General features: G+C 41.0%; 1 protein-coding gene across 1 annotated transcript in view; it reads right to left on the bottom strand.

Moving 5' to 3' along the window:
• Window positions 1-25,025, bottom strand: part of tll1 (tolloid-like 1) — a 379,792-nt gene that overhangs the window by 84,645 nt on the left and 270,122 nt on the right. The window contains exons 12-17 of the mRNA XM_069926140.1: window positions 21,959-22,061; window positions 18,798-18,914; window positions 13,880-14,025; window positions 12,343-12,538; window positions 5,338-5,463; window positions 3,723-3,883 (exon numbers count right to left, since the gene is read on the bottom strand). Coding sequence (XP_069782241.1) covers window positions 3,723-3,883; window positions 5,338-5,463; window positions 12,343-12,538; window positions 13,880-14,025; window positions 18,798-18,914; window positions 21,959-22,061 — 849 coding nt within the window. The remainder of the gene's footprint in view (window positions 1-3,722; window positions 3,884-5,337; window positions 5,464-12,342; window positions 12,539-13,879; window positions 14,026-18,797; window positions 18,915-21,958; window positions 22,062-25,025) is intronic.

Below are 25,025 nucleotides of genomic sequence, written 5' to 3'. Positions count from 1 at the left end.
GCTGAGGGGTACCATTTACAGAGGTGTACAAAGTCATTAAAGGCGTAAACAAGTTGTATAGTCATCATCCTTTCCCAGGAGAGGGAAGTCTAAGATGAGAGGACATAGATTTTAAGGTGAGAGGGGAAAGTTTAAAAGGGACCTGATGGCAACTTTATCCAGTCAGAGGTTGGTGGGTATTTGGAACGAGATGTCAGAGTAAGCTGGAGGCAAGTACAATTTAAAGGACATTTGGACAGGTACATGGGTGGGGAAGGTTTAAAAAGATATGGACCAAGCACAGGCAAATGAAACTAGTACTGATAGGCAACTTATGGATGAGTTGGCTCAAAGGGCCTGTTACAGGTGCTGCATAATTCTATGACTTTATGATGAAACAGAAAATGCGTCATGCAATGTGTTAGCAACACTGGATTACCAACAATACAAGTGTTAAACTGAACGATGAACAGATCTAACATATTCACAGAATGCATTTTTGATTGACAAACAGGGGAAAAAAATACTTAAGTGCATCTACTTATAATCAGCAATGTGGCAAGAAAACAACACAGTTCATAAATCTCCTCGGGACAATCCCAAATTGGCTTTGAAGGTTTGAAAAGCAAAGAAGCTGGAAGAAAAAAAAAGTCCTAGAAATATGAAATGAATGCAGAAAATGGTGGATATCCTTACTGGTCAGGCAACATTGGGAACAGAAAAACAGAACTTTTCTGATTGATGACCTTTTATCAAAATTAGACAGTCAAAAAACATGCTTCATGGGGCAGGAGTGGAAAGAACAACGGGCATATATATGACTGGATGGATATCAAGAGAGAGTCTGGACCAAATGTTGACGGCGCCTGTGAGGGAAGGTTTCAACACCTTTCTACCCAATTTCTGCCCTGCTCTCACTATTACATGATTCGTCATTTCCCTCTCTCTAATTTCCTATTTTCTCAGAGGACAGGTTAGCAGCCTTGTTCTAATACAACCCCCAGCTACCCTGACCACACCTTGGCATAATGATCTGCACAGAACTTGTTGAGGTGTGGTTGAAGGGGGACAAAGATTGCTCCCAAATGGCTGAGGCCTGAAACACTGACTCCCTTTGACTTCTTATGAATGCTGTGGGACCCACTGTGTTTCTCTAGCACTTTGAGTACTGCACACCTCCTCCCACCCTGCTTCTTTTCAGGGCTCCATTCAATTTTCCCAGCATCTCCAGCTCCATTTCATCCATTCTGATTATGGTTCCTTCCACAGCAGTACTTCCGAGCTGCCACTCTTTTTTTTAGTATCTGTGGTTTTCCCTCCAAAATCATTGACAAGACTTTTAACTGCATTTTAACTGGACTTTTGAACATTTCTACAGGTGTACTGTGAAGAGCATTTCTGACTGGTTGCGTCATTGACTGGTTATTAAAAGGTGCCAAAGCTTTAGACAGGAAGAGGGTACAGAGAGTTGTCAACTCAGCCAGCACCATTATTGGCATCAGTCTTCACTCCATCAAGGACATCTACAAGAGATGGTGGTTTAAGAAACAGCCTCTATTCTCAAGGACGCTCACCGCTTAGGCCATGCTTCCATCAGGAAGGAGGTACAGGAGCCTAAAGATGAACATCGAGTGGTTCAAAAACAGCTTCTTCCCCACCACCATCAGATTTCTGAATGAACAATGAACCACAGACTTTCTCTTCTTTTTGGACTAATTTCTTTATATTTTAAAGTAATTTAATAGTAATATACACCTGCAATGATGCCACATAACAAATTTTGTGACATGTTCATGACAATAAATTGTGATTCTGATCTGTTCCATTTTCTGCATTTCTGCCTCATCCCCTCTTTTTCTACCCAAAGTAAGGGTAGGATTTTACGTGCTCAAGTTCTATCCCACCAGACTTCACATCCAATACAATATCTTTATGATTTCTTCCAGTTTCAATGGCAGTCTATCACCAGACATATCTTCCCTTCTGTTCCTCCAGGGTTACGTGCATCTGTCCTCTATTCATGGAACTTCCCATTATACTCATGGAAGAGTGGCTAACATTGTGTCTTTATTTTAAAAGGGCTGTAATGATTAAGTCAGGGATAAATTATTGAAGGGGATTGTGAGAGACAGGATCTACTTGCATTTGGAAAGGCAAGGACTGATTAAGGATTGTCTGCATGGGGTGGTGCATAGTAAATCGTGTCTCACAAATTTGATTGAGTTTTTAGAAGCGGTGATCAAGAGGATTGATGAGAGCAGGTGGCAGATGTGAACTTTAGTATGCCTTCGGATTGTTACTCAGACTGGAGGCTTATTGTCAATGGTGTGCCACGGGGATTGGTGTAGAGTCCACTGTTGTTTGTCATCTATATTAACGACGTGGATGACAATGTAGCATGGTGAACAAATTTGTGAATGCCACCAAAATTGGTGGTGTCATGGACAGTGACAAAGGTTATCTGAGGATATGCAATTATCTAGATCAACTTGGATAGTGGCCAAGGAATGGGACTTTGGTAGGTTAGCAGAGGACTAATAAGTTGCATAATAAGAGCTGGGGAGTGGTTTCTTTTATTTCAGACTTAAATAAAGGACTAAAGAGTTAGGTAGGTAGGGAGGGAGGGAGGGAGGGATTCTATATTCAGTTCACTAACATAAACTTATGCATGGATAAAGTTGGGAACAGAAACTTCAAAGAAACTTGAATTTAGTTTTTGGTACAATTAAGTACCAAAATGAGCTGGAACAAAAATGAGAAAAAAATTGTTGAAATGAAAAGAGAACTCAACCCATTTGCCTTTACAAAGTTGAATGGAACCAGGGAGACATAATCAACAAGAGATACAGGTAAAAAAAACACCATGGCTTGACGCACTACATTTGTTAGTCAGTAACACGTATTGGGAAATTGGGATACAAGTTGTCTTGCTGCCTTGTGTTATATGGACATACTACTATTGGTCATCTTTGTGCTTTCCTTCCATCTGCTCATTTTCCATTAACAGTTCTGAGCAATAGGGCGTTGAGGACAGGAACACAAATAGAAATGTATGTGTTCATCTTTTCTGATGTTTCTTAGGTAAACATTGTAATGAGATTGCTAGGATGAGTAACCGCTTGTTACTCTATATTTTATTAACTTTGAATTGTATCTTTTAACTTATTTGTGGGTTTTTTTTAGTTTTATGTGACAAGTATTTCATAAAGAAAATAGAGTAAATGCAAGCAGGCTTTTTTCCACTGATGTTAAGTTAAACAAGAACTAGAGTTCATAGGTGAAATGTTTAAAGGGAACATAGGTGGGGGAGCTTCTTCACACAGAGAGGGATGAGAGTGTGGAGCGAGCTGCAGCTAGAGTAGTGAATGTGGGCTCGATTTTGGCATTTAAGGAACATTTGGATCAGTACATGGATTGCAGAGGTATGGAGGGCTACGTTCCGGATGCAGATCAATGAGACTAGGCAGAATAATAGTTCAGCACATAGTAAATGGGCTGATGGGCCTGTTTCTGTTCTTTAGTGTTTGATAGTTCCATGGAGTTTGATATAAGTATTGTGAATGCACTGTGGTTTGGAAAAATGTTATTTTGTTTGGTTGAATATATGTTCAGTCAGACAGCAATAAACCAGAAATTGAGTCTTAAACATTCGAAATAATATTGCGTCATTACTTTACATGGGTTACTGTTCACTTAAAATCAAGAATTTACACTTTGTGATGCAGGAACATTTGATTACTTACATCATTTCCTTCTAGCTCAAAAAATTCAAACTGCATGGAGATCCTGTACTGGGTGGGAGCTACAACTTGCCAAACACAGTTCTTATTTGGAGGGTATTCTTTTGGCCATCCTGGTGTTGTGATTGTTCCATTGAGCTTGGACAGGAGGCCTCCACAGGCAGCTAAATTATAAACAGCACACTTACATTCAAGTTTCATACAAAAAGAATTAATATAAACACAATGACTAGTCTAGTATTGCAGGCAGTTATTTAAATAGCTTAATAATATACCAGTAATGAAGAAACAGGCATGCAAGTACAATTTTAGTTTCTTCTCAAGGTAAATTGAGCTCTGGCTCAAGTCATCCTGATTCCACACCATAACTTGCACTTGCTTAAATCAGGGGTTCCCATCCTGGGGTACATGTACCCCCAGTGGTACATTTGCACTTTTCAGGAGGTAACCACTACTCGTGTTGTACATGGTGGTGCAATCTGCATTCAGATTGCACAATGTCATGTTTTTTTTTAATCCTTAATTTTAGGGGTACACGGGAACTTATAAAAATGCCCAAGGAGTACAGAGGAACAAAAAGGTTGGGAACCCCTGGCTTAAATCCTTTGGTTGTCAGGGAGAAAGTCAGTGGGACCCATTTTGAATTGTTATAGCAAAGAATCAGCTGATGGCTTCATTCATCCCATCAACCTTTTCAGTAAATGCACCATTTGATACGGCAGATATGTAAGGTGCCAGAACCAACCCACAAAACATCAATTAACTCACTTGCTCCAGCAGATTCGGGGCTGTTTTAGTTCTTGTGAATGTCCTAGTGCTGGGAATGGGTTACAAACTTTGCTGAATGAGATGCCAAAGGGTTGCTGTCACCCAGAGATTTGTAGTGCATGTTCTTTAAGGAACTACACCACCATCTTATCCTCCCATGCAGTCAGAGACACAATATTTGCCTTGACACCTCAAGTCAATCCATTTGAAGTAAGAAAACAGGTCAGGAAAATCAAAGCTAGCAAACTGAAAGCAACCTATTGCTATTAATCTTAAGTATAAAAGAATAACCCACAGAAAGATGAATGTTTTGGATGAATTACTAGAGTGCCGAGAAAAATACCTTATCTCATAATGAAGTTCAATATTAGTAGAGCATAGATTTTAACCTGTCTTCAGGAAGATGCAATTGCTTCTTGCATTGGTTCAATGGGGAGGTATATTGGGCAGATTCCAAGAATTAGGAGAAAGCAGAAGGGTTTCATCAGAGAGTAATCCTGGAGGTTTCAGGTATTCCTCTTTAATGCAACAGAGAAATCATATGGACTGTGTTGCTTCTCTTCTTTGGCTTGGCTTCGCGGACGAAGATTTATGGAGGGGGTAAAAGTCCACGTCAGCTGCAGGCTCGTTTGTGGCTGACAAGTCCGATGCGGGACAGGCAGACACGGTTGCAGCGGTTGCAAGGGAAAATTGGTTGGTTGGGGTTGGGTGTTGGGTTTTTCCTCCTTTGCCTTTTGTCAGTGAGGTGGGCTCTGCGGTCTTCTTCAAAGGAGGTTGCTGCCCGCCGAACTGTGAAGTGCAAACAACAAGTTCATGTAATGGCCTAATAACCATATTTTATCATTATTACCTTCGCAACTTTTCTTGTCTGCCGCAAGTTCATAGCCTGGATCACAGGTACACTTGTAACTACCCAAAGTGTTCACACATTGCTGCTCACAGCCTCCATTGTTGTGTCTAGAACACTCATCCTCCTCTGTGGAGATGAAATGAAAATTTTTTGTTATTCCCTCAGCTCCTTGGCTGATGCTTCTGCATGGGGTGAATTCAATTGTTATACTTCCTCAGCAGCTGCAGTTTCCACATTTCCCCCAACTATCAATCTTACTCTGGCAGTCAGAGGAACATTGGTGTAATCTCTGAAGGAGAATAATGCATGTCCATGTATTTTACAGTCATTAAATCATACAGCACAAAAGGAAACTATTCACCTACTTTTGTTGTTTGTCAGAACAGCTATTCCATTAATCCCAAAACACTCGTCTTCACTCCATGCTCACTTTTCTTCTCAAACACTTCACTAGATCCCTTGGGAAAATTATTGTTGAAACTACTACTATTACCTTTGGGTTTGCACTCCAGTTTTCTAGATTTAAATATCAATTCCCTTTACCTCTGCTCTACCTCTTTTGTAAGTTGTTGAACTATGTGCTTTCCGGTTATACTTTTTCACTGACTTTAATAAATACCATGAGGCCTTTGGAATCACTCACTAGATCCCCTTTCATCTGTGAGGTTGTGACTTCCAAACATTTTAGACCGCTGCTCCTTTGCGGTGCTGAGGAGTGTTTGCAAAGTCAAAGGTAGTGTTCCTCAGATGAGACCATAAACTAAATCCTCTCCTGCCTTCTCACATTAACATCAATGATTCCATGACGTTAATTTATGGAGCAGCAGGGAACCCACCCCCCCAGACTTCAGGTCAATATTTATGCATTGCTCTACAACAGAAAAGTGATGATCTTACATTATTATATTTGCTGTTTGTAGCAGTTCACTGAGTGCCTGCTGGCAGCTGTAAGTCTGACCTCAGAATTAGGACTACCCTTCAAAGTCACAGCAATGGCTGTAAACTGCTGCAGTACAACGTAGAAGGGACATGCCAGGCTCTGATAAATTCATGTCTTCCTTATTATTCCATAATTTTGAAAACAACCCCCTAGCCTTCCATACCATCAAAATCTCTGCAGCCATTATCAGGAATCTGTGCTACGTCTGATCTAATGTCTTGACAGTCTTCCATGTGTACACTGAAAATAACAGAATTTTTGATGGATCAGAAATGTATTCATGGACCAGAAGCCATCAGTGGGGGGAAGGAGGAGTGGAAGATTCCTAAATTGAGTTTCAAATTAACTGCAGAGCACCTTTCACATACCCAGAAAGCTTCCTACCAGATAGCTAACTCAGAATGGATGTTGGATGAGCATTGGAGGGGATTTGTCATTGGTGGGATCTGTGCCAGGATGAGTAAAGAAATCGTCATGTGGGACTTGAAGGAAGTGCCTCTTCTTCACTTCTCAAGCAATGTGCTGTGAAGTTATTTACTTCATGGATTCCCACCCAATGTGCTTTTTGGAAAAGTCTGCTCGAGCTCCAATCTCTGGAAGCTCATTCTGATGTCTTTCTACTGACCCCAATCCACGTGATATTAAGGGTTAATATTCCACCAGTACATTATCGAAGATTTCGCGGAGAGCTTTTGTGTAACTCTCTGATTAACTGCAAAGTTCAGTGGGAGATCGATGAATGGCAAGGAAATCAATGCTGCTATCTTTTATCCTGGTGGTTTTCTGAATAAAGAATTGAAAACTATAGATTCTAGTATTTCAAACAGGAAATTAATTTGCTAATGGCACTCCCTGATGACTTAGGGGACAAGGTCATTGTGATACTGGTGGTACCAGACCACATCTATTGAAAGAATTGATCTGGAATTTCTTTGTCCCAGGCAGCACGGTTGGCGCAGTGTTTAGCACAGCACCTTTACAGCACCATCATTCGGGACTGGACCAGGTTTTGAATCCTGTGCTGTCTGTAAGGAGCTTGTATGCTCTCCCCATGTCTGTTTGGGTTTTCTCCAGGGGCTCCAGTTTCCTCCTACCATTCAAAGCATACCGGAGTGTAGGTTAATGGGGTGTAAATTGAGCGGCATGGACTCGTGGGCCAAAATGGCCTGTAACCATGCTGTATGTCTAAATTTAAAACTTTAAAAACTGAATTAAGGAAAAGTTGTACATTGTTCCATGTTATGCGAAACACTGTATGCAGAAGAATTGCAAATCCTGGAGTTTCTGCATAATTTTGTCTGTTGCTTTGGTAGTCATTTGAGAAACATCACTGTAGTTAGTCTGAGAGCTGAGAGGTGTTAACTCTGTGGTAAAGAGAGTGGAGAGCAACAAGTTCCTTGATGTTTACTTAACTAATGACCTATTGTGGACACTAAACATTTTGTCTCTTATCAGGAAGGTGCAACTGTGATGGCACTTCCTGAGAAGACTGAAGCAGGCAAGGCTACAGGATATCATTATGTAGAACTTCTATGGGAACTCTGTCAAGAGCATCCTGGCTGGCTGCATCACAGTGTGGTATGGTTGCTGCACAGAAATGGATTGGAGATCAATCCACAGGACCACAAGAGTAGCAGAGAGGATACTGTAGTCTCCCTCTCCGCAGTGACGTGATCTACTGGGATCATTGTCTCAAGAGAGAGAGCAAAATCATTGAGGACTCCTTCCTTCAGCTGCTCCCATCGGGGAAGGGATACAAGAGTATCAGAGCCAGCACCACCAGGCCGAGGAATAGCTTCTTCACATGGGGAGTGAGAATCTGAATGACCAAACAAACTCCTCACACTAACCATCCAAGACCCTCATATACGCAAAATGATAATTATTTATTTGTATTGATGAAATACTTGTCATGCACGTGTATTGTTTGTCCGTATGCATGTTATTCCTGGTTGCGTGTCTGCATGTTCTGCACTGAGGACTGGAGAATGCTGTTTCATCAGGTTATACTACAATCAGATGACAATAAACTTACTTGACTTACCAAACTGTTAATTGGAAAAGGGGTTGTGCACATGCACAGGAACCAAGTTTCTCTGATGCAATTAGAGATGTGTCCCAACAAAAGAATGCCAATGGATGCCTTCTAACTCACATAAAGAATTTATACAACTATATATGATATTTCAATGTTTTCCTTTTCAACTGAACTCCCTTGTCAACTGCTGAGGCAGCATTGGGGCTTCAGTGAATTCTCTACCTCATAGTTATGGAGCCCAGCGTATTAGAAAGACCTAAAGTCAAGGTAGGTCATGTTTTGAAAGAGCAAGGGAATGAGGGCTTTGGAGTTCTGGCAGAGAGGATGAGTTGAGGTCTGGGATAGATCAGCCATTTTTAATGGCAGTGCCACTGGAGGGGCAACACTCATGCTTCTATTTCCTTCTGTTTTTCACAGATGCTGTGCTTCTTCCTCATGGAAGGCCATATAATTTTTTTTCCCATTAAATTGATCTATCCTTTTTGTGCCTTGGTGGGGGGGTTATATTATGTTTTTTTCTTTGGCTTGGCTTCGCGGACGAAGATTTATGGAGGGGGTAAAAAGTCCACGTCAGCTGCAGGCTCGTTTGTGGCTGACAAGTCCGATGCGGGACAGGCAGACACGATTGCAGCGGTTGCAAGGGAAAATTGGTTGGTTGGGGTTGGGTGTTGGGTTTTTCCTCCTTTGCCTTTTGTCAGTGAGGTGGGCTCTGCGGTCTTCTTCAAAGGAGGTTGCTGCCCGCCAAACTGTGAGGCGCCAAGATGCACGGTTTGAGGCGTTATCAGCCCACTGGCGGTGGTCAATGTGGCAGGCACCAAGAGATTTCTTTAGGCAGTCCTTGTACCTTTTCTTTGGTGCACCTCTGTCACGGTGGCCAGTGGAGAGCTCGCCATATAACAAGATCTTGGGAAGGCGATGGTCCTCCATTCTGGAGACGTGACCCATCCAGCGCAGCTGGATCTTCAGCAGCGTGGACTCGATGCTGTCGACCTCTGCCATCTCGAGTACTTCGACGTTAGGGGTGTAAGCGCTCCAATGGATGTTGAGGATGGAGCGGAGACAACGCTGGTGGAAGCGTTCTAGGAGCCGTAGGTGGTGCCGGTAGAGGACCCATGATTCGGAGCCGAACAGGAGTGTGGGTATGACAACGGCTCTGTATACGCTTATCTTTGTGAGGTTTTTCAGTTGGTTGTTTTTCCAGACTCTTTTGTGTAGTCTTCCAAAGGCGCTATTTGCCTTGGCGAGTCTGTTGTCTATCTCATTGTCGATCCTTGCATCTGATGAAATGGTGCAGCCGAGATAGGTAAACTGGTTGACCGTTTTGAGTTTTGTGTGCCCGATGGAGATGTGGGGGGGCTGGTAGTCATGGTGGGGAGCTGGCTGATGGAGGACCTCAGTTTTCTTCAGGCTGACTTCCAGGCCAAACATTTTGGCAGTTTCCGCAAAGCAGGACGTCAAGCGCTGAAGAGCTGGCTCTGAATGGGCAACTAAAGCGGCATCATCTGCAAAGAGTAGTTCACGGACAAGTTTCTCTTGTGTCTTGGTGTGAGCTTGCAGGCGCCTCAGATTGAAGAGACTGCCATCCGTGCGGTACCAAGAAAAGTGCAGAGAACAAAACAAAGGACTCTACATCACCTTTGTTGACTTCACCAAAGCCTTCGACACCGTGAGCAGGAAAGGGCTTTGGCAAATACTAGAGCGCATCGGATGTCCCCCAAAGTTCCTCAACATGATTATCCAACTGCACGAAAACCAACAAGGTCGGGTCAGATACAGCAATGAGCTCTCTGAACCCTTCTCCATTAACAATGGCGTGAAGCAAGGCTGTGTTCTCGCACCAACCCTCTTTTCAATCTTCTTCAGCATGATGCTGAACCAAGCCTTATATTATGTACATGTGAAGATAATTACAATTGTATCTCTAAATTTAAAAAAAGGACAACATTTGTGAGCTCTATTAAAAATCAGGTCAACATGATACAGCAGTTACTTGGATAGGTTTGCTATCAAAGCAAGAACAAGTCTCGATAAAGCGTTCCCATCTGAAATGGTCCCGACCATGTTTAGCCATGGACACTGCCTAATCCACTGAGTCCTTCCAGCAGCTCATTATTTGCTCAAGATTCCAACATGTGCAGCCTTTGTGTCTCTCTGAGCTTTTTCAATGTTTAGAATGACTAAAGGTCACATGTGGAACTTTTCTAAACACATCTGTTGCAAGATAAATTGAGATCATGGCGTTTCACACTTTAACTTGAAAGCCGTTAAAGGAGAATTACTGTGTGAGGTTTAAAAATAATGAATCTTTTTCTCATTACACGAATCCAATAACATTAATTGCCAAGTTTGATCTTGATCAAACTGGCATCATGATTAATGAGTTGACTAAATGGGGCAGAATTTTGTGGAATTCAAAAATACTGCAGAGATTCGAAATCCAAAACAAAAACAAAAAATTCTAAAAATCGCCAACTGATCAGCCTGCGCCAGTGAAATGAGAAGAGAGTTAGTCAACAATTAAGTTCAACGATGAGAGCTTGAAAACACCATCACCTTCCATAACTTTAGTAAGGAGATAAAAGATTGGGTAAAACCAGGTATGAACTGTCAACAAGGTTAGTTAGTCAATGAGTAAATGGACCAGTTAGAGAGGGAAACCATAGGCAAAACAACATAGACAAACGTCAATATGAGACGCCAGATGCTAGATCTAGAGCAAGAATCAGGCTGCTGGTGGAGCTCAGCAGATCAGGTAGCATCTGGGAAGGGAAAGAGAAAGTCAACATTCCAACTCAATGCACTGCTTCAGGATGTAGAAGAGTATGGGATTATGAAATCCACAAGAGGAAAATATGCCAAACAAATCAGACAAATTTTTCACTCATTACTGGCATAGTTTCCTTTGGCAGCCCCTCAAGGTTGAGAATGAGTTGCTTCCACTAAAATCTGTAGGCCCTATGATGGCTGATGAGACCTATGGACTCAACCAACAAGGGGAGGGAGGTGCTTGAAGAGTCATTTGGTCGATAGTTTGAGATGCAGAGTGTTCCTTCTACTGTCCACTCATACTTTTAACAGAGACACTTATAGCACTGCACCAAGAACTATTTGACTTATTGTAATGCTATTCCTTGCATGTTTATTATTTATTTGTTTATTATTACATTACTTGCTATATGTGCTGACTGCCTGGGTCACATGCAAAGGAGGGCTTTTTGCTGTATCTTACTACACATGACAATAAACAATTCAATTCTATTATGCTGATCTTTTTTCTCTCTCAATTATACTTAGTTTATATTAGTGTGTTTGACGCTGCAGAAAGACTTTCATTGTATCTGTACCTTGGTACTTGTGTGTATGACAATAAACACTCATTCATCAAGTGAATTTCTATTTACTAGTGCACTCAGGAGTGTCCTTGCCAACCGGCCTCTGTCTTCTCTTTCTTCCTGTGGCTCAGATATATAGTTTGAGAAATCTACAAGAAAAATATGGTGCCCCATAGCCACAGGAAGAGATGACAGTGGCCAAATAGTTTTCACAGCCACAGTCGATATCTCATTCAATGTAGCAGGACTGGAAATCTTAAGAGTCGACCCTTCAGTACAAAGTACTTCTACAATGTTGGACACCAGATTAGATGTTAAACCAAGATTCTATCTGACCTTTTAGATCAGTAAAAATATGGTAGGTTTCTGAGGAGTAAAAGAATCATACCATGCAAGCATGGCAATATTTATCCTTTGACTAACATCATAGGAAAAAGCTATTTGCTCATTATCACATTGCAGTATGTGAGAAATTTCCACACACAAATTAGCAGCTGCATTTCTTCTGAAAACATAATGACTACCCTTCAAAAATATTTCACTGGCTCTTAAAGTGTAAGAGTGGTTTCAGAGAAAGAAATAATGCATTAACTGAATGTAAGATTTTTCTTTCATTCAAAAGGACAATATTTATTTTTTTACTCGTTGGGCTCTCGATCACAGTCAAAGAGCATCAGGATTTTGTATATTTGTACCTTTAAAAAAGTTTGCAGCAAATCCTGCTTTATTAACTGTTCCATCGGAAACAAACTTCATCCATAGGGAATTGGAAGTAGATTTGATGTCTTCAGGTTTGTCGTAGCCACAAAATCGTCCAATCAATGGACTGTTTTCATTGTTGCCGTTTCGAACTTCAAGGTAGTCATAGGCACAATTGTCATGTCTCTCAATCTATGACAGAATAAATATTTTACACAGCTAGTCAGGACCCATTTTAAAATGGATGAGAGACATTAAAAATATGGAATACATAAAAGTACAGCACAGGAGCAGCCCCTTTGGCCCACGTCTGTATTGACTGTGATGCTAAATTAAACTAATGTCACATGGCTGTGCCTAGTCCATATCCTTCTATTCTAGTTGTTCATGCATCTGTCTATATCCACTTCTACCATTGTCACCTTGTTCCAGGCATCAATCGCAGTGGAAAAAACCTTGCCTCGCAAACCTTCTTAAAACTTCTCCTTTTCACTAAACCTATGCTATCTATTCCTTGTCATTTCCACCTTGAGAAGAAAGATTCTGACTATCTCCTCTATCTATGCCTCTCATAATTTTAGATACTTCTATCAGGCCACCCCCTCAGCCTTCAGCGCTCCACACAAAAGCAATCTAAGTTTGTCAAACTCTGCTTCTAGCTAATCATTCCAATCTAAGCAACATTCTGGTAAATCTCTCCTGCACCCACTCCAAACCATCCACACCCTTTCTATGGTGTGGCAATGGAACTTCACACAATGCTCCAAATATCAACCAACCAAAGTTTGATACAGCTGCCACAAGGCTTCCCAGCTTTCAAGAAACACGAAATTTGGCAGACACTGTGATTGTAGTAAAAACACACAGAAATGCTGGAGGATCTTCAACTGGTCTTGTAGCATTCCTGGAAGATAAAGCTATATTACCAACATTTTGGGCCTGAGCTCTTCTTAAATGTAAAATCTGGAAGGGGTCAGAATAAAGACTGAAGAATGGCAGGGGAAGGAGTCCAGACCAACAAAAGGTGTTCATTGGATATGATAAGAGGAAAGCTGTGAATTGATTTTGGCTCTCTGAAAGGAGACAGAAGGATAAAGGAAGAGAGAGAGAGAAGAGATGGGGGGGAAGGGTTAGCAGAAAATGGAGAGCTCCATGGAACCAAACTTCAGAAGGGGAGTTTGGTTAGATGCACATAACGTGTCTTTTAATGGATGCAACAGATGAATTCTTAGTCCTCTGAATAATTTAAACTTCAAAAGTACATGTTGAATTTTAAATTAGACTGACCAGCATGAAATCTGCATCACTAATCAAATGTATTTAATGCAAACTCCAAGTAGCAGAGATGGTTTTATATTGGCTACAGACAAAAGACAAGAAATTACTATAATCATTATTCTAGATTACATCTCTGAAGAAAACTAATTTTATGGACAATAACATTGTACCTGGTGTTGCTCCCCTAATGCAGATTTTTCGCACAATTTGGTTTCATCACTTCCTTTTTTTTTTAAAATTGTACAACATAATTACCTCAAATGCCTGGAAAATTAATCCCACATGGTAGTGCTCAGACATTGTTATCTTCCACACACATTCCTTCGTTGGTCTGTAGTCATCTGGATAGTTCGGGCTCTGGATCTGACCAGATTCTTTAATGATATCTCCACCACAAATTGCTATCAATTAGAAAGATATCAAATGTAAACAAGCATATACATTTCTAAAAGACAAGTTACAGAATTTTATAAATGTTTCCCCACATCTCAATTTTAAATAGATGTGAAACTTTTCTCACTTGGAAAATTACAGAAAGAACTATAATGCAATGAATTCATATGGACTTCACCACGCAGTAACCACCACTGCCAACCCCATATTATTGAATACAGTAAGAGATTCACAGTCCACTTCAGCTTTGTTGCATCCTTTGGAGAAATTCTCTGCCCAAATTTTTGCTGTACTTCTCCCTTATTTGTTACAGAAATTTGTGGTAAGTTTATATAAATGATATTTGGTTCAGTTCTCTGTGATTTTTGAGCAGCTCACAGTGGATCAAATTAAAGCGAACTCCTGTGGTAATTCCACTCTCTAAAAGTGTAGCTGCAACCTTGGTGTGTTCAGTGTCTCACCTTGTAGGTTCTGAAGGTTGCCTTTATGTTAACCTCAAGACCTCAACAGTTTACTTTCCTTTCTTAAATATTTTTTATTGAGTTTAACATATAAACTTACATACAAAATTTTAAGGAAAACACATAAGTCATATCATATCATATATATACATACACACAAGTACAAAGAAATGGATGAAACTACATTAGACAGTTCCTTAATCCACAGAAGAAACAAGTTATTGAATTGTTAATAAAATTTGGAAAATGTCTTTCCAAATCTCTCAAGATTTGGGCTCTCCCAAAAAATATGGATCAGGGAAGCTTCAAAATTGAAGGAGAGGACCTCCAAGGTTGCAACCTCAGGATTGCTACCCATGCCACATGCTATAGTGAGGTGAGAAACACAAAGATAATGCAGCTTAACACCTGCCTAAAGAGATGGTGCAGGAGGGAGGGCTTCAGGTTTCTGGATCATTGGGCTCGCTTCCAGGGAAGGTGAGACCTATTCTGGCAGGATGGTTTGCACCTGAACTGGAGGGGGACTAATATCCTTGTGGCTAGTTTTCCTAGTATTGCTTTGGGGGTGTTTAAACCAGATTTGCAGGGTGAGGGGAACCAGAGTGTTAAGGTGGAGGACATGCATGTAAAGTTGGGGTTGTACAGGAAAGAAATGATCTCACATGCATCTCTTTCAATGCAAGGAGTATTATTGGTAAGGCAGATGAGCTTAGAGTGAGAGGGTTGCTACGTAGGATTATAACATTATTGTTATTAGTGAGGTGATTGCAGGAGGGCAAGATTGGCAGCTCAATGTTCCAGGGTTCCATTGTTTCAGACAGGATAGAGGGCAGGGGATGAAAAGAGGAGGTGTGGCATTGCTAGTCAGAGAAAATATCACAGCTGTGCATGAACAGGACAGCACTGACGACTCATCTACAGAGGCCATATGGCTGGAGCTGAGGAACGGGAAGGGGATGAGCGCACTAATAGACCTGTATTACAGACCACCCAGTAGCCCAAGAGATTAGGAGCAACAAATCTGTAAGGAGATACCAGGTATAAGAAACAGAAAGTTGTGATAGTCGAAGAATTTAACTCTCTGCACAGAGACAGGGACTTGCATTTGGTAAAAGGACTGGATGGGTTGGAGTTTGTCAAATTTATGCAGGAAAGTTTTCTACCTCCATATGTAGAGGTACAAACAAGAGAAGATGAAATACTTGATCTTCTTTTAGGAAACCAGGAAGGTCAAGTGGCAGAAGTATGTGTAGGTGAGCATTTTAGGTCCAGTGACCATAAAATCATTATTTTCAAGTTAATTATGGAGAAGGATGGGTCTGGTCCTCAAGTTGAGGTTGTGAATTGAAGAAGGGCCAATTTTGAGGAAATGAGGAAGGATCTTGGAAGAGTCCATTGGAATGTTATTTTCTGGCAATGATGCATCCAGCAGGTGGAAAACCTTCAAGGATGAAACTTTGAGAGTACAGAGATTGTATGTTTCTACCAGGAATAAGGGCAAAGTTAACAAACATAGGGAGACTTGGTTTTTAAGGGATATTGGAGAGTTGGTTAGGAAAAGGAGGGAGCTATATATGTGGTATAGGCGACAAGGAGCGAATAAGACACTTGCAAAGTATAGAAAATGCTTAAGGAAATTAGGAAGGCAAAAAAAAAGACATTAAAATGCTTCGGCAGATAATTTGAAGAAAAATACAAAGGGTAATACAAAGTATATTAAAAGTAAAAGCATAGTAAGGGACAAAATTGGACCCATAGAAAATCAGTAATCAGTTATGAAGACTCATTAATCAAGCAGAGAGTAGAGTACCAGTCTTCAGCTGAAAATGTTATGTTCATATCTCATTCCCAATCACTCTTGCTCCCAGCCATTGAGGCTGATCTTTGATTACTCCTTTGTAAACTGACCTCATCAATTTACAAAAGGACAAATGGCAATTATGGGATCATTATTAAACATGTGATAGTTTATTAAGTTTATGAGGTGGAATACTGTAAAAGATATAATGTAAACAAGTAATAATTCTGCAATTTAATTCTAAAATATGATGAACTGTTTTCTTCTTCAAATGTGAAATTAGAGAATGTGATTTAACAGAATTTTAAAAGCAAAAGAGTCCATGACATCAATATTTCCAAATTAAAACACAAATTTGAAATCCACCTGCAAACGCATTCACCAGATTATTCTGCATGAGACCTACACAACAGACTTACAGACAAGATTGGTTGTGAGGTACATATCCCTGGCATTCCTCCCACATATATACGCTTTAACTATGGCAGATATTTAGCAAAAAGTCAGGCAAAACAAATTATATTGTACTTAATCTATTATTCAGGGATGTTGACACTTCCTGAAATTAAGAGAGATTGATGCAATTTCACCTGTGGAAACCTATCTCTTCTCTCTCTTCCGCACATCCCAAGCCACCAACAAACCTTATCTCTCCAAATAAATGTATGTCATTCGTTTTCTGTTACCTGCATCAATTCTGGGCATCCATCATTTCTGTTATTGCTGATTCATATGAGTTCAAATTTAAAACTGTTATTCTTGTGTTTATATTTTTGCACTATCCATTAGCCTTTCAAGTCTCCAAAAATAATCTTGCCCTTTGTTACTTTCTCTTTTTCCCCGTCAATCGAAAATATTGGAATTCCATCCCAATTCCATAACTATCCTTCTGCTTCCTTCATATTCCTATCCTTCACTGCTCCTTCAGAGCAAGCATAGCATTTGCCCACACCTCAGTCTTCATTATTTGGATTACACCTATCTGAATCATTTTTAAAATCAGGCTCTAAAATAATAGAGATTATAAAAAGACTATTGAAGTCATTACTGAGATTTATTCTCTTGGTCCTTGCTATGGGAAAAGATGGTAGTGGCTTTAACACTCAGTTCTTCCTTCCACAATTAAAGGAATTAAATCTTATCATTCATTAAAAATGTGTCTATTTTTATTTTATTTTAATTAGTATACCTAATGGCTAATCTCCAGGGAGAATTTACCAGTCTGGTAACAACAAACCACTCAACTCTCTCCTGAAAGCAAGGGACCAGCTCTCATCTTTCCTCTTACTGAAAAGATGGCCGATAAAGTTATCTCCAACTGTATTCACCAATAAACACAATAAATGGACATGGCTAAGATTCAAAAATAGAAACACGTCTCGAGCAAATTCACCAACAAGTTTCAAAGATGCAGAAAGAAGAAACAGAGGGTATCAAATCAAATTACTGATGGCGTGGATAGTGGTCAACTTACTGATTGCAGGTTTATGACTCTTTTCTCTCTCAAGTCTTCATTTTATCTTCAGAAGTTTTAAAAGTGATTGAATATTCGCATTAAGATTCTCAATTCATGTGTTTATGCTACAATACTCAACCAACAATAGAGAACCCAAGATATCAATGAAATTATAAAACACACATTCAAGAGACCATTTAGCAAAAAAATCTTGTGTGGCATTTTGAAGTGCAAGAAATTGCCAATTGTTTGGAGCAATGTATAAGGATCCTATGAAAAGCACTTTAAAGTTTTCTGCTTATTTAAAAGTGTTACATTGCTTTCACAAATACCATCCTGGAGAGTATAGTTGCATTGATAGAGGTGGGTATAGGAGACCTCTGGATTGAGATCTGTTTTGGCTGTCAGTGTAATGAGGATTGGTATATTGACTAGCTTCTACCGTCTACCATCTACTTACAATAAGTAGTTCAATTGAGTTCAGTCGGAGTAAATATCAAATCCAGATTTCCAGCAATCTCACCTGGGGGGAGGGGGGGGAGTGGGGGGGCGCTCCATTTCAAGAAGGGCATCTGAGTTAACCTGGCATCCTTGCTAACATTGTTTCCTTACAAGCAATAAAACAATAAACAGATGAACAAATCAGCTCTAAGAACTGCTCAGGGACTGCTGCTATCCTGACCTCCACGAAAGAGGAACTTTACTTCAATAATTATTCACTCCCCGTGTAATTTTCTGGACATCCTATGAAGAACTGCAAATGTAAAATTGTCTGAACTGCTCCAAGTTCAGCCTACAGTATTTAAATGTGTCTTTAGCTTGTGTCCGTTTTAGCAGGACATTCCCAAATGTTTTAAAAACCTTTGTTTACTTTGAAGTGCATTCACCATTCTTACTTAGCCAGAAAATAAATAATTTGCAAGTAGCAAGGTTCCATTGATGTTAAATGAAAAATGGCCAGGTGATAGAGGGAGAAAATTATGGACTTTAGTAAATAAAATACTGGTCAGAGTGATATGCAAGCAGCTACATTAAATATTTATAGTAATATAATTCAAAGTCTACCTTCATAAATTGCAGCAAAACCCTTCCCTACCCAGTTACTGCTGCTGCGGAATTCTATCCACATCCTGCTGTCGGTGGAAGTCAGAACATCAAGAAGCTTATCACCACAAAATCTACCTGGATAAAGTAACATGACAGCAAGGAATCAGTGCAGTCCGAAAACAAGGCATGAAAATACAGACTCTATGTCATAGTTTCTCCAGGTGGAGCGTGGGAATATTTTGTCGGGGCGTGGGGCTTAAGAATATTTTAGTGGAGCGTCGGAATATTTGGGGAAATAATTAAAAAGTCGGTTTGAAAAAATTTGTGTGAAAGGTGTGACTTGGGCAACACTGTCAGAACGACACAAGTGTGGAAAATTCCAAGTAAAATCGTTTTGTTCTTTTTATTTTCATAATGTGCTTTTGCTCTTCTGATGTTTCTCTGTTGTTTCTCTTATTTTAACTGAAGGTATCCTTGGTTAATATTATATTTTTTCTGTCCAGTCTTATTATCATCCATTCCAAATTATCTCATTGATGATGAGGATTCCAAATTATCTCAACAATCATGTCTCCGTCATTACCCCTCTACTTTTTCAGTTCAGTAGTGACTGAGGCCTGTATCTGTATGTATCTTTGTGCACTAACGTAGTGATGAGGGGGGCAGGGGGTGTCAGATGCCAGCCTGAGGGGGACACCAAAATCTAAAAAAAATAGGGACCCCAGAAAGTAAAGCAAGAGGATAGCGCAGTTTTAACACACTCTCTGCGAGAAAAAGTGTCAGAAACAGCGGTAGTGTTTTTATTTCATGTTTTTTTAGGGTCCGTATTCTTCCTTTGATTCAATCATTACTTTAATTACATTTTTCAATTCTAAGAAAAAATAAAATATTGATTCATCTGTTTCAGGGAGCTTGCGCTGTTGTATATTCAAAATGAGCAGACCAAGCAAGCAAAAGGTTTGTCAATATTCAGTGGATTTCTTGAAGTTTGGGTTTATTATGCCAACAGACTTCAACAATTGAATCAAAAGGCCCTTTAACGTGGCCTGAACACCCCTTTGTAATCTCCTCCCTTGCAGCTAAACACATACTCACCTCAACGTGGCAGAAGTGCCTCTGAGGCACCGACATCAACCCTCCTCCAGGAGGGATAATCGGCAGAGCGCTGCATTCACGCACCTGAGTGTGGAGGCAGGCTGATGACTCCATCAGATGGCGACCCAACTCACCGCTGCCTGACATCCCCCCTCCCTGCTCCCTGACAGCCCCCAGTCCTGCGACCTGACAGCCCCCCACCCCTCTACCCAAGAGCCCTTGCCCATTGGAGAGGGGAGGTGGGCAGGGGCAATCAGGGCAGGGGTGGCCAGCAGGGGACGTCGGGGCAGGGGCGGCTGGTGGTGAACAATGGGGCGGCTGGCGGGAAACATTGGGGCAGGGGCAGCTGGTGGTGAACAATGGGGTGGGGCAGCCGGCAGGGAACATCGGAGCAGGGATGGCCATCAGGTTAGGAGTGGCAGTCAGGGCAGGGGCAGCCAGTGAGGGACATTTGGGCAGAGGTGGCCGGCAGTGAATGTTGGGGCAGGGGTGGCCATCGGAGCAGGGGTGGCCGTCGGGGGACATCGGGTCAGGGGCAGCCGGCAGTGGATGTCGGACAGGTGGCCGGTGTGGGCTGTCACAGCCTGGCTGGCTGCTCCTGCACCAGAGTCGCTCTCTGCAGCTTAAAACGTGGCACAGCAATGGCCGTCTTCCCTACCCATAATGCCCCATGCAGCTGGAACTGTTGTAGGAAACACAGAGCAGATTATGGGTAGGGAAGACGGCCATTGCTCTGCTGCTTATTTATGACGGTGGCGCTGCAGCACCAGTCACTTCGCTTCCATCAGATCCGGAGGTGCTCCAAGGTGCCTCTGGATATGAATAGGCCCTTTCAGCTGGACCAGGCAATGCTGCAGCTGCCTTTTCGGGCTGCCACCTGAAAGGTGAGTCTGTAAGTTAAGATTCTCTCCTGCCACTGGCCTCAAAGCAGAGATTTATCTGAAATTACAAAACATGGAGGTTGAAACTAAAGAAATTAGTCCCTCAAATTAAAAAAAAAATCTGCAGCCAGCATCAGGGGAAAGGTTGCCACTGAAGTAATGACAATTGTTGAATGTGTGTTTGAGATGGTTGGCATATTGTAGTAGTTGAATATGAAATATGTGTTCCAGTTTATTCCCAACCTTAATTGCATTGAAATACACTTGCAGTAAATGATTTAATTAAAACATCTTTTGAATATATAACATTTTTTTCCGCTAATGGTGGGGCGTACGTTTTTTTGAAAAATGAAAGTGGGGCCTAGGGCAAAAAAGGTTGAGAACCATTGCTCTATGTTAAGCATTAGGGTTGGGAAAAAAAATCTCAGGGTTTATGTGATGTCATGTATATACTCTGGCAATAAATTTGAACATTGAACTTAGGAACTTTACCTTACCAGTGATGGAGAGAAATACACCATGGAAACAGGGTCTTCAGCACACTGAACCTTGCTGAGAATTAATAGACATTTTTGTGAGTCCAGTTTACTCTCCCCACATTTTCATCAACTCTATCATTTAAATACACATTAGGGGCAACATACAGTGGTCTATTAACCCACCAGCCTGTGGCTTTGGGATGTACGGAAAAGTGGAGCCCTTGGAGAGTACCCACGTTTTCACAAGTACAACATGCAAATTCCACACAAAAAGCACCTGAGGTCATGATTGAATCCAGGTATCTCTTCCTGTGAGGAGGGGATTTACTGGATGCCTCACTATACTGTAAGCCTTATTTGCAAGAGGATTTGAATACTTTCATTCTATAAGCTCCACTTTTGGCAGGGACATAAAGGATTTTGGTGGTACGGTTAGCGTAATGCTATTACAGCGCCAGAGATCGGGGTTCAACTCCAGTGCTGCCTGTAAGGAATTTGCATGTTCTACCCATTGGCGTATTGGTTTCCTCTGGGTGCTCTGGTTCTTTCCACCCTCCAAAAACATAGGGGGTTCGTAGGTTAATTGGTGTATATTGGCAGCACTGGCTGATGGGCCAGCCGGAAGGGCCTGTTTCCATTCTGTATCTCTATCTTTAAAAAGAAAATTAAAAATTAAAAGCTCAAATTCAGTGGTACAGCCATGAGTGCTAACAAAGTTTAATACCAAGAAGTGGCGCCTTTCTCCAATAACCATCTCGTACTTCAATGTAGTCATACCAGCAGAGGCGACTCTTAAAGAGATCCATGGTTGTAAAATTCAAAACAATCTGCAAAAGAAACAAAAAGAAGTCTTGAAAATCTATCTCCTTAATTTATAAACTACAGTCTGTATTTGCTATAGAAAGAATCTATAATAAACAAGAATCTTGCCTATTAACAGCATTATCTTACATTTTTAAAAAGCAGATGGAGATTTGTTAAAATCAGAATTCTATATGACAATATTAAGGAGCAGATGTAAGAAAAGGTCAGGTGCACTTAGGACAAACGATCTGATCAATATAAGATATAAATATATGGATTTACAGATCTATTTTCAGTTCTAATTGACAACGTTTCACTTCCATTTGCTAGTTTTCTTTGCAGCCTGATTTAGTTCCAGATTGTTTACAGAGAGAATACCATAAATTATCAGGACTAAACCTCAATATGTTTAGCAGGAAGGCCACAGTGAATTACATTATTGCTACTCTAGCCTCAAAAGGTCAGGACAAAAATAACAAGAGGCTTGTGATTTTTCTCATGTGTTTGTGCAGGATTATGAAAAATCTTGCCAGCTGCACATCCTGGGGATTCATTACCGCAAAAACCTCTGTCCTTGCCATCAATGCAGCATTGACTTCACCAAAAGTGACATTTGTCAGAAAATAATACTGGGTTGGATCTTAAATTTGACATCCAGACATTAACATGACAGTGTCAGTTACAACATTTTTACATTTTGGAACAAAAAATGCTGACATAGTAGAAATTACAAATAAAACCTCTTCAAGTGCAGAGCTAAGATGACAAACCAACATTAAGGCCACCTAACAACTCTTTCTGCCTCATCAAATGCCCAATGTAACTTTTTCCCTCAAGTGCCTCTCTGTAAAGAATTGAGAGTTTTTTGATCAGCTCTTCAAAGAAGCAGAATCAGGATATATTGTCATGAACAAGTAATGAAGTTTGGTGTTTCGTGGCAGCATCAAAGTGCAAACATATATATTAAAACCATCTTACAGTCTAAAAAATAAAATAATAACTAAAAAAGTGCACAAAAATAAGTATTTTGTCCATTGATCATCCAGGAATCTGATGGCAGCGGGGAAGAAGCTGTCCTTGTACCGCTGAGTGCTCCTTTTTAGGCTCCTGTACCTTTTTCCCTGATGGTAGCAAAGTGAAGAGGGCATGGCCTGGGTGGTGGGGGTCTTTGAGGTCTCGATGGAGTGGTCGAGTGCCTGTGATGTCGCAGACTGGGTTAACAACCCTCTTGTTCTGAGAGTTGGCACCTCTATTCCAGGCAGTGATGCAACCAGCCAGAGTGCTCTCCATGGTACACCTGTAGAAGTTTACGAGTATCTTCGGTGGCATACCGAACCTTCTTAAGATACCTCACAAAGTGATTCCATCAATGTGGAGACTCCAGAACATATCCTCAGAGATGTTGACACCCAGGAGTTTAAAGTTCTTGACCCTCTGCACTACTGAGCCCTCAATAAGGACTGGGTCATGTTCCCCTGACTTCCTCCTGAAGTCCACAATTATTTCCCTGATTTTGCTGAAGTTGAGTGCAAGGTTATTGTCATTACATCATTCAACAAGTTGATCTATCTCCCTCCACGCTTCCTCATTACCATTTGTGATTCTGCTGACAACTGTGGTGCCATTAGAAAACTTATAGATGGCATTGGAATTGTGCCTGGTCACACAGTCATGGATGTATAATGAGTAGAGCAGTTGGCTAAGCACACATCCTTGGAGTGTGTCTCTGTTGATAATCAGTGAGGAGGAGAAACTGTTTCCAAATCATACTGATTGTGGTCTTCAGATGAGAAAGTCAAGGATCCAGTGGCAGAGGGGGGTGCAGAGGCCTAGAGTTTGTAGCTTCTTGACCAGCACTGAGAGAATAATGGTATTGAAGACCGACCTATAATCTAGTAGAGCAGCCATATGTATGACTTGCTGTTTTCGAGGTGATCCAGAGCTGAGTAGAGAGCCAGCAACATTGCAGCTGCCGTGGAGAGATTGTGACGACAGGCGAATTACAGTGGGTCCAGATCTCTACTTAGGTGCTTGTTAATTCTGTCCATGACCAGCCTCATTTCATCATAAGTTAGTGCTACTGGGCAGTAGTCATTGAGACAGCCCACGCTGCTCAGCAAACCTTGACAGACAGTAGGAATTAAGGAACTCTTTTCCAGTCAGGAAAATAATCACTCATTTGTCAGTTAGTAACTGATTTATGATGATTGTTGCTGAATTGCTGGAGAGTCTAAGGTCTCCATCCTGGAAGACGCACATTTCTACACATCAGGTGGAAAATTATGAAGCTGCAATTCCATCAGATTCAGAGTTGACTGACAATGTTTATAATGTGTATCATATCAATTTCACTCTGCAACGTGCAGAAGATTATAGCCTGATGGTTTCCAAATGTGTATAGATTCTTCTCCTTGATGAGACAATTTCAGTGTCCTCTGTTGCATAAGATACCAGCTGAAAAACAAGCTGCATCAGATCTGTTCAAAACAGATCTGTTCTATGGTGCATAACCATAGTGCACTGCAGAACCGATAGACCCTTCAGCCCATCAAGTCTGTCCTGAACTATTATTCTGCTTCCACTCAATCACCTGCACGAGGTTCATAGTCCTCCATACCACTCCCATCCATGTACCTCCACAACTTTTTCTTAAATGTCATAAATTTTAAGAATAAAATCAGGAGGGATTAAAACACACACACACACACACACACACACACACACACACACACACACACACACACACACACACACACACACACACACACACACACACACACACACACACACACACACACATGAGATTGCTTTGCAAAACAAGGTGAAGGAAAATACCAAGGGTTTCTACAGAGAAATCAAGAACAAAGGGATAGCAAGGAACAAAATTGGTCCTCTTGAGTGTTCAGCGATATATGGAGCTGAAAGAGATTGGGGAGGATCTTAATGGTTTTTTTTTGAATCTGTATTTACTCAGGAAACTGATACAG

Source organism: Narcine bancroftii, chromosome 3, assembly GCF_036971445.1.
Source record: "Narcine bancroftii isolate sNarBan1 chromosome 3, sNarBan1.hap1, whole genome shotgun sequence".
Taxonomy (NCBI): domain Eukaryota; kingdom Metazoa; phylum Chordata; class Chondrichthyes; order Torpediniformes; family Narcinidae; genus Narcine; species Narcine bancroftii.
The sequence above is the reverse complement of the archived record's forward strand: the minus strand, read 5'-3'. Positions and strand labels throughout refer to the sequence as shown.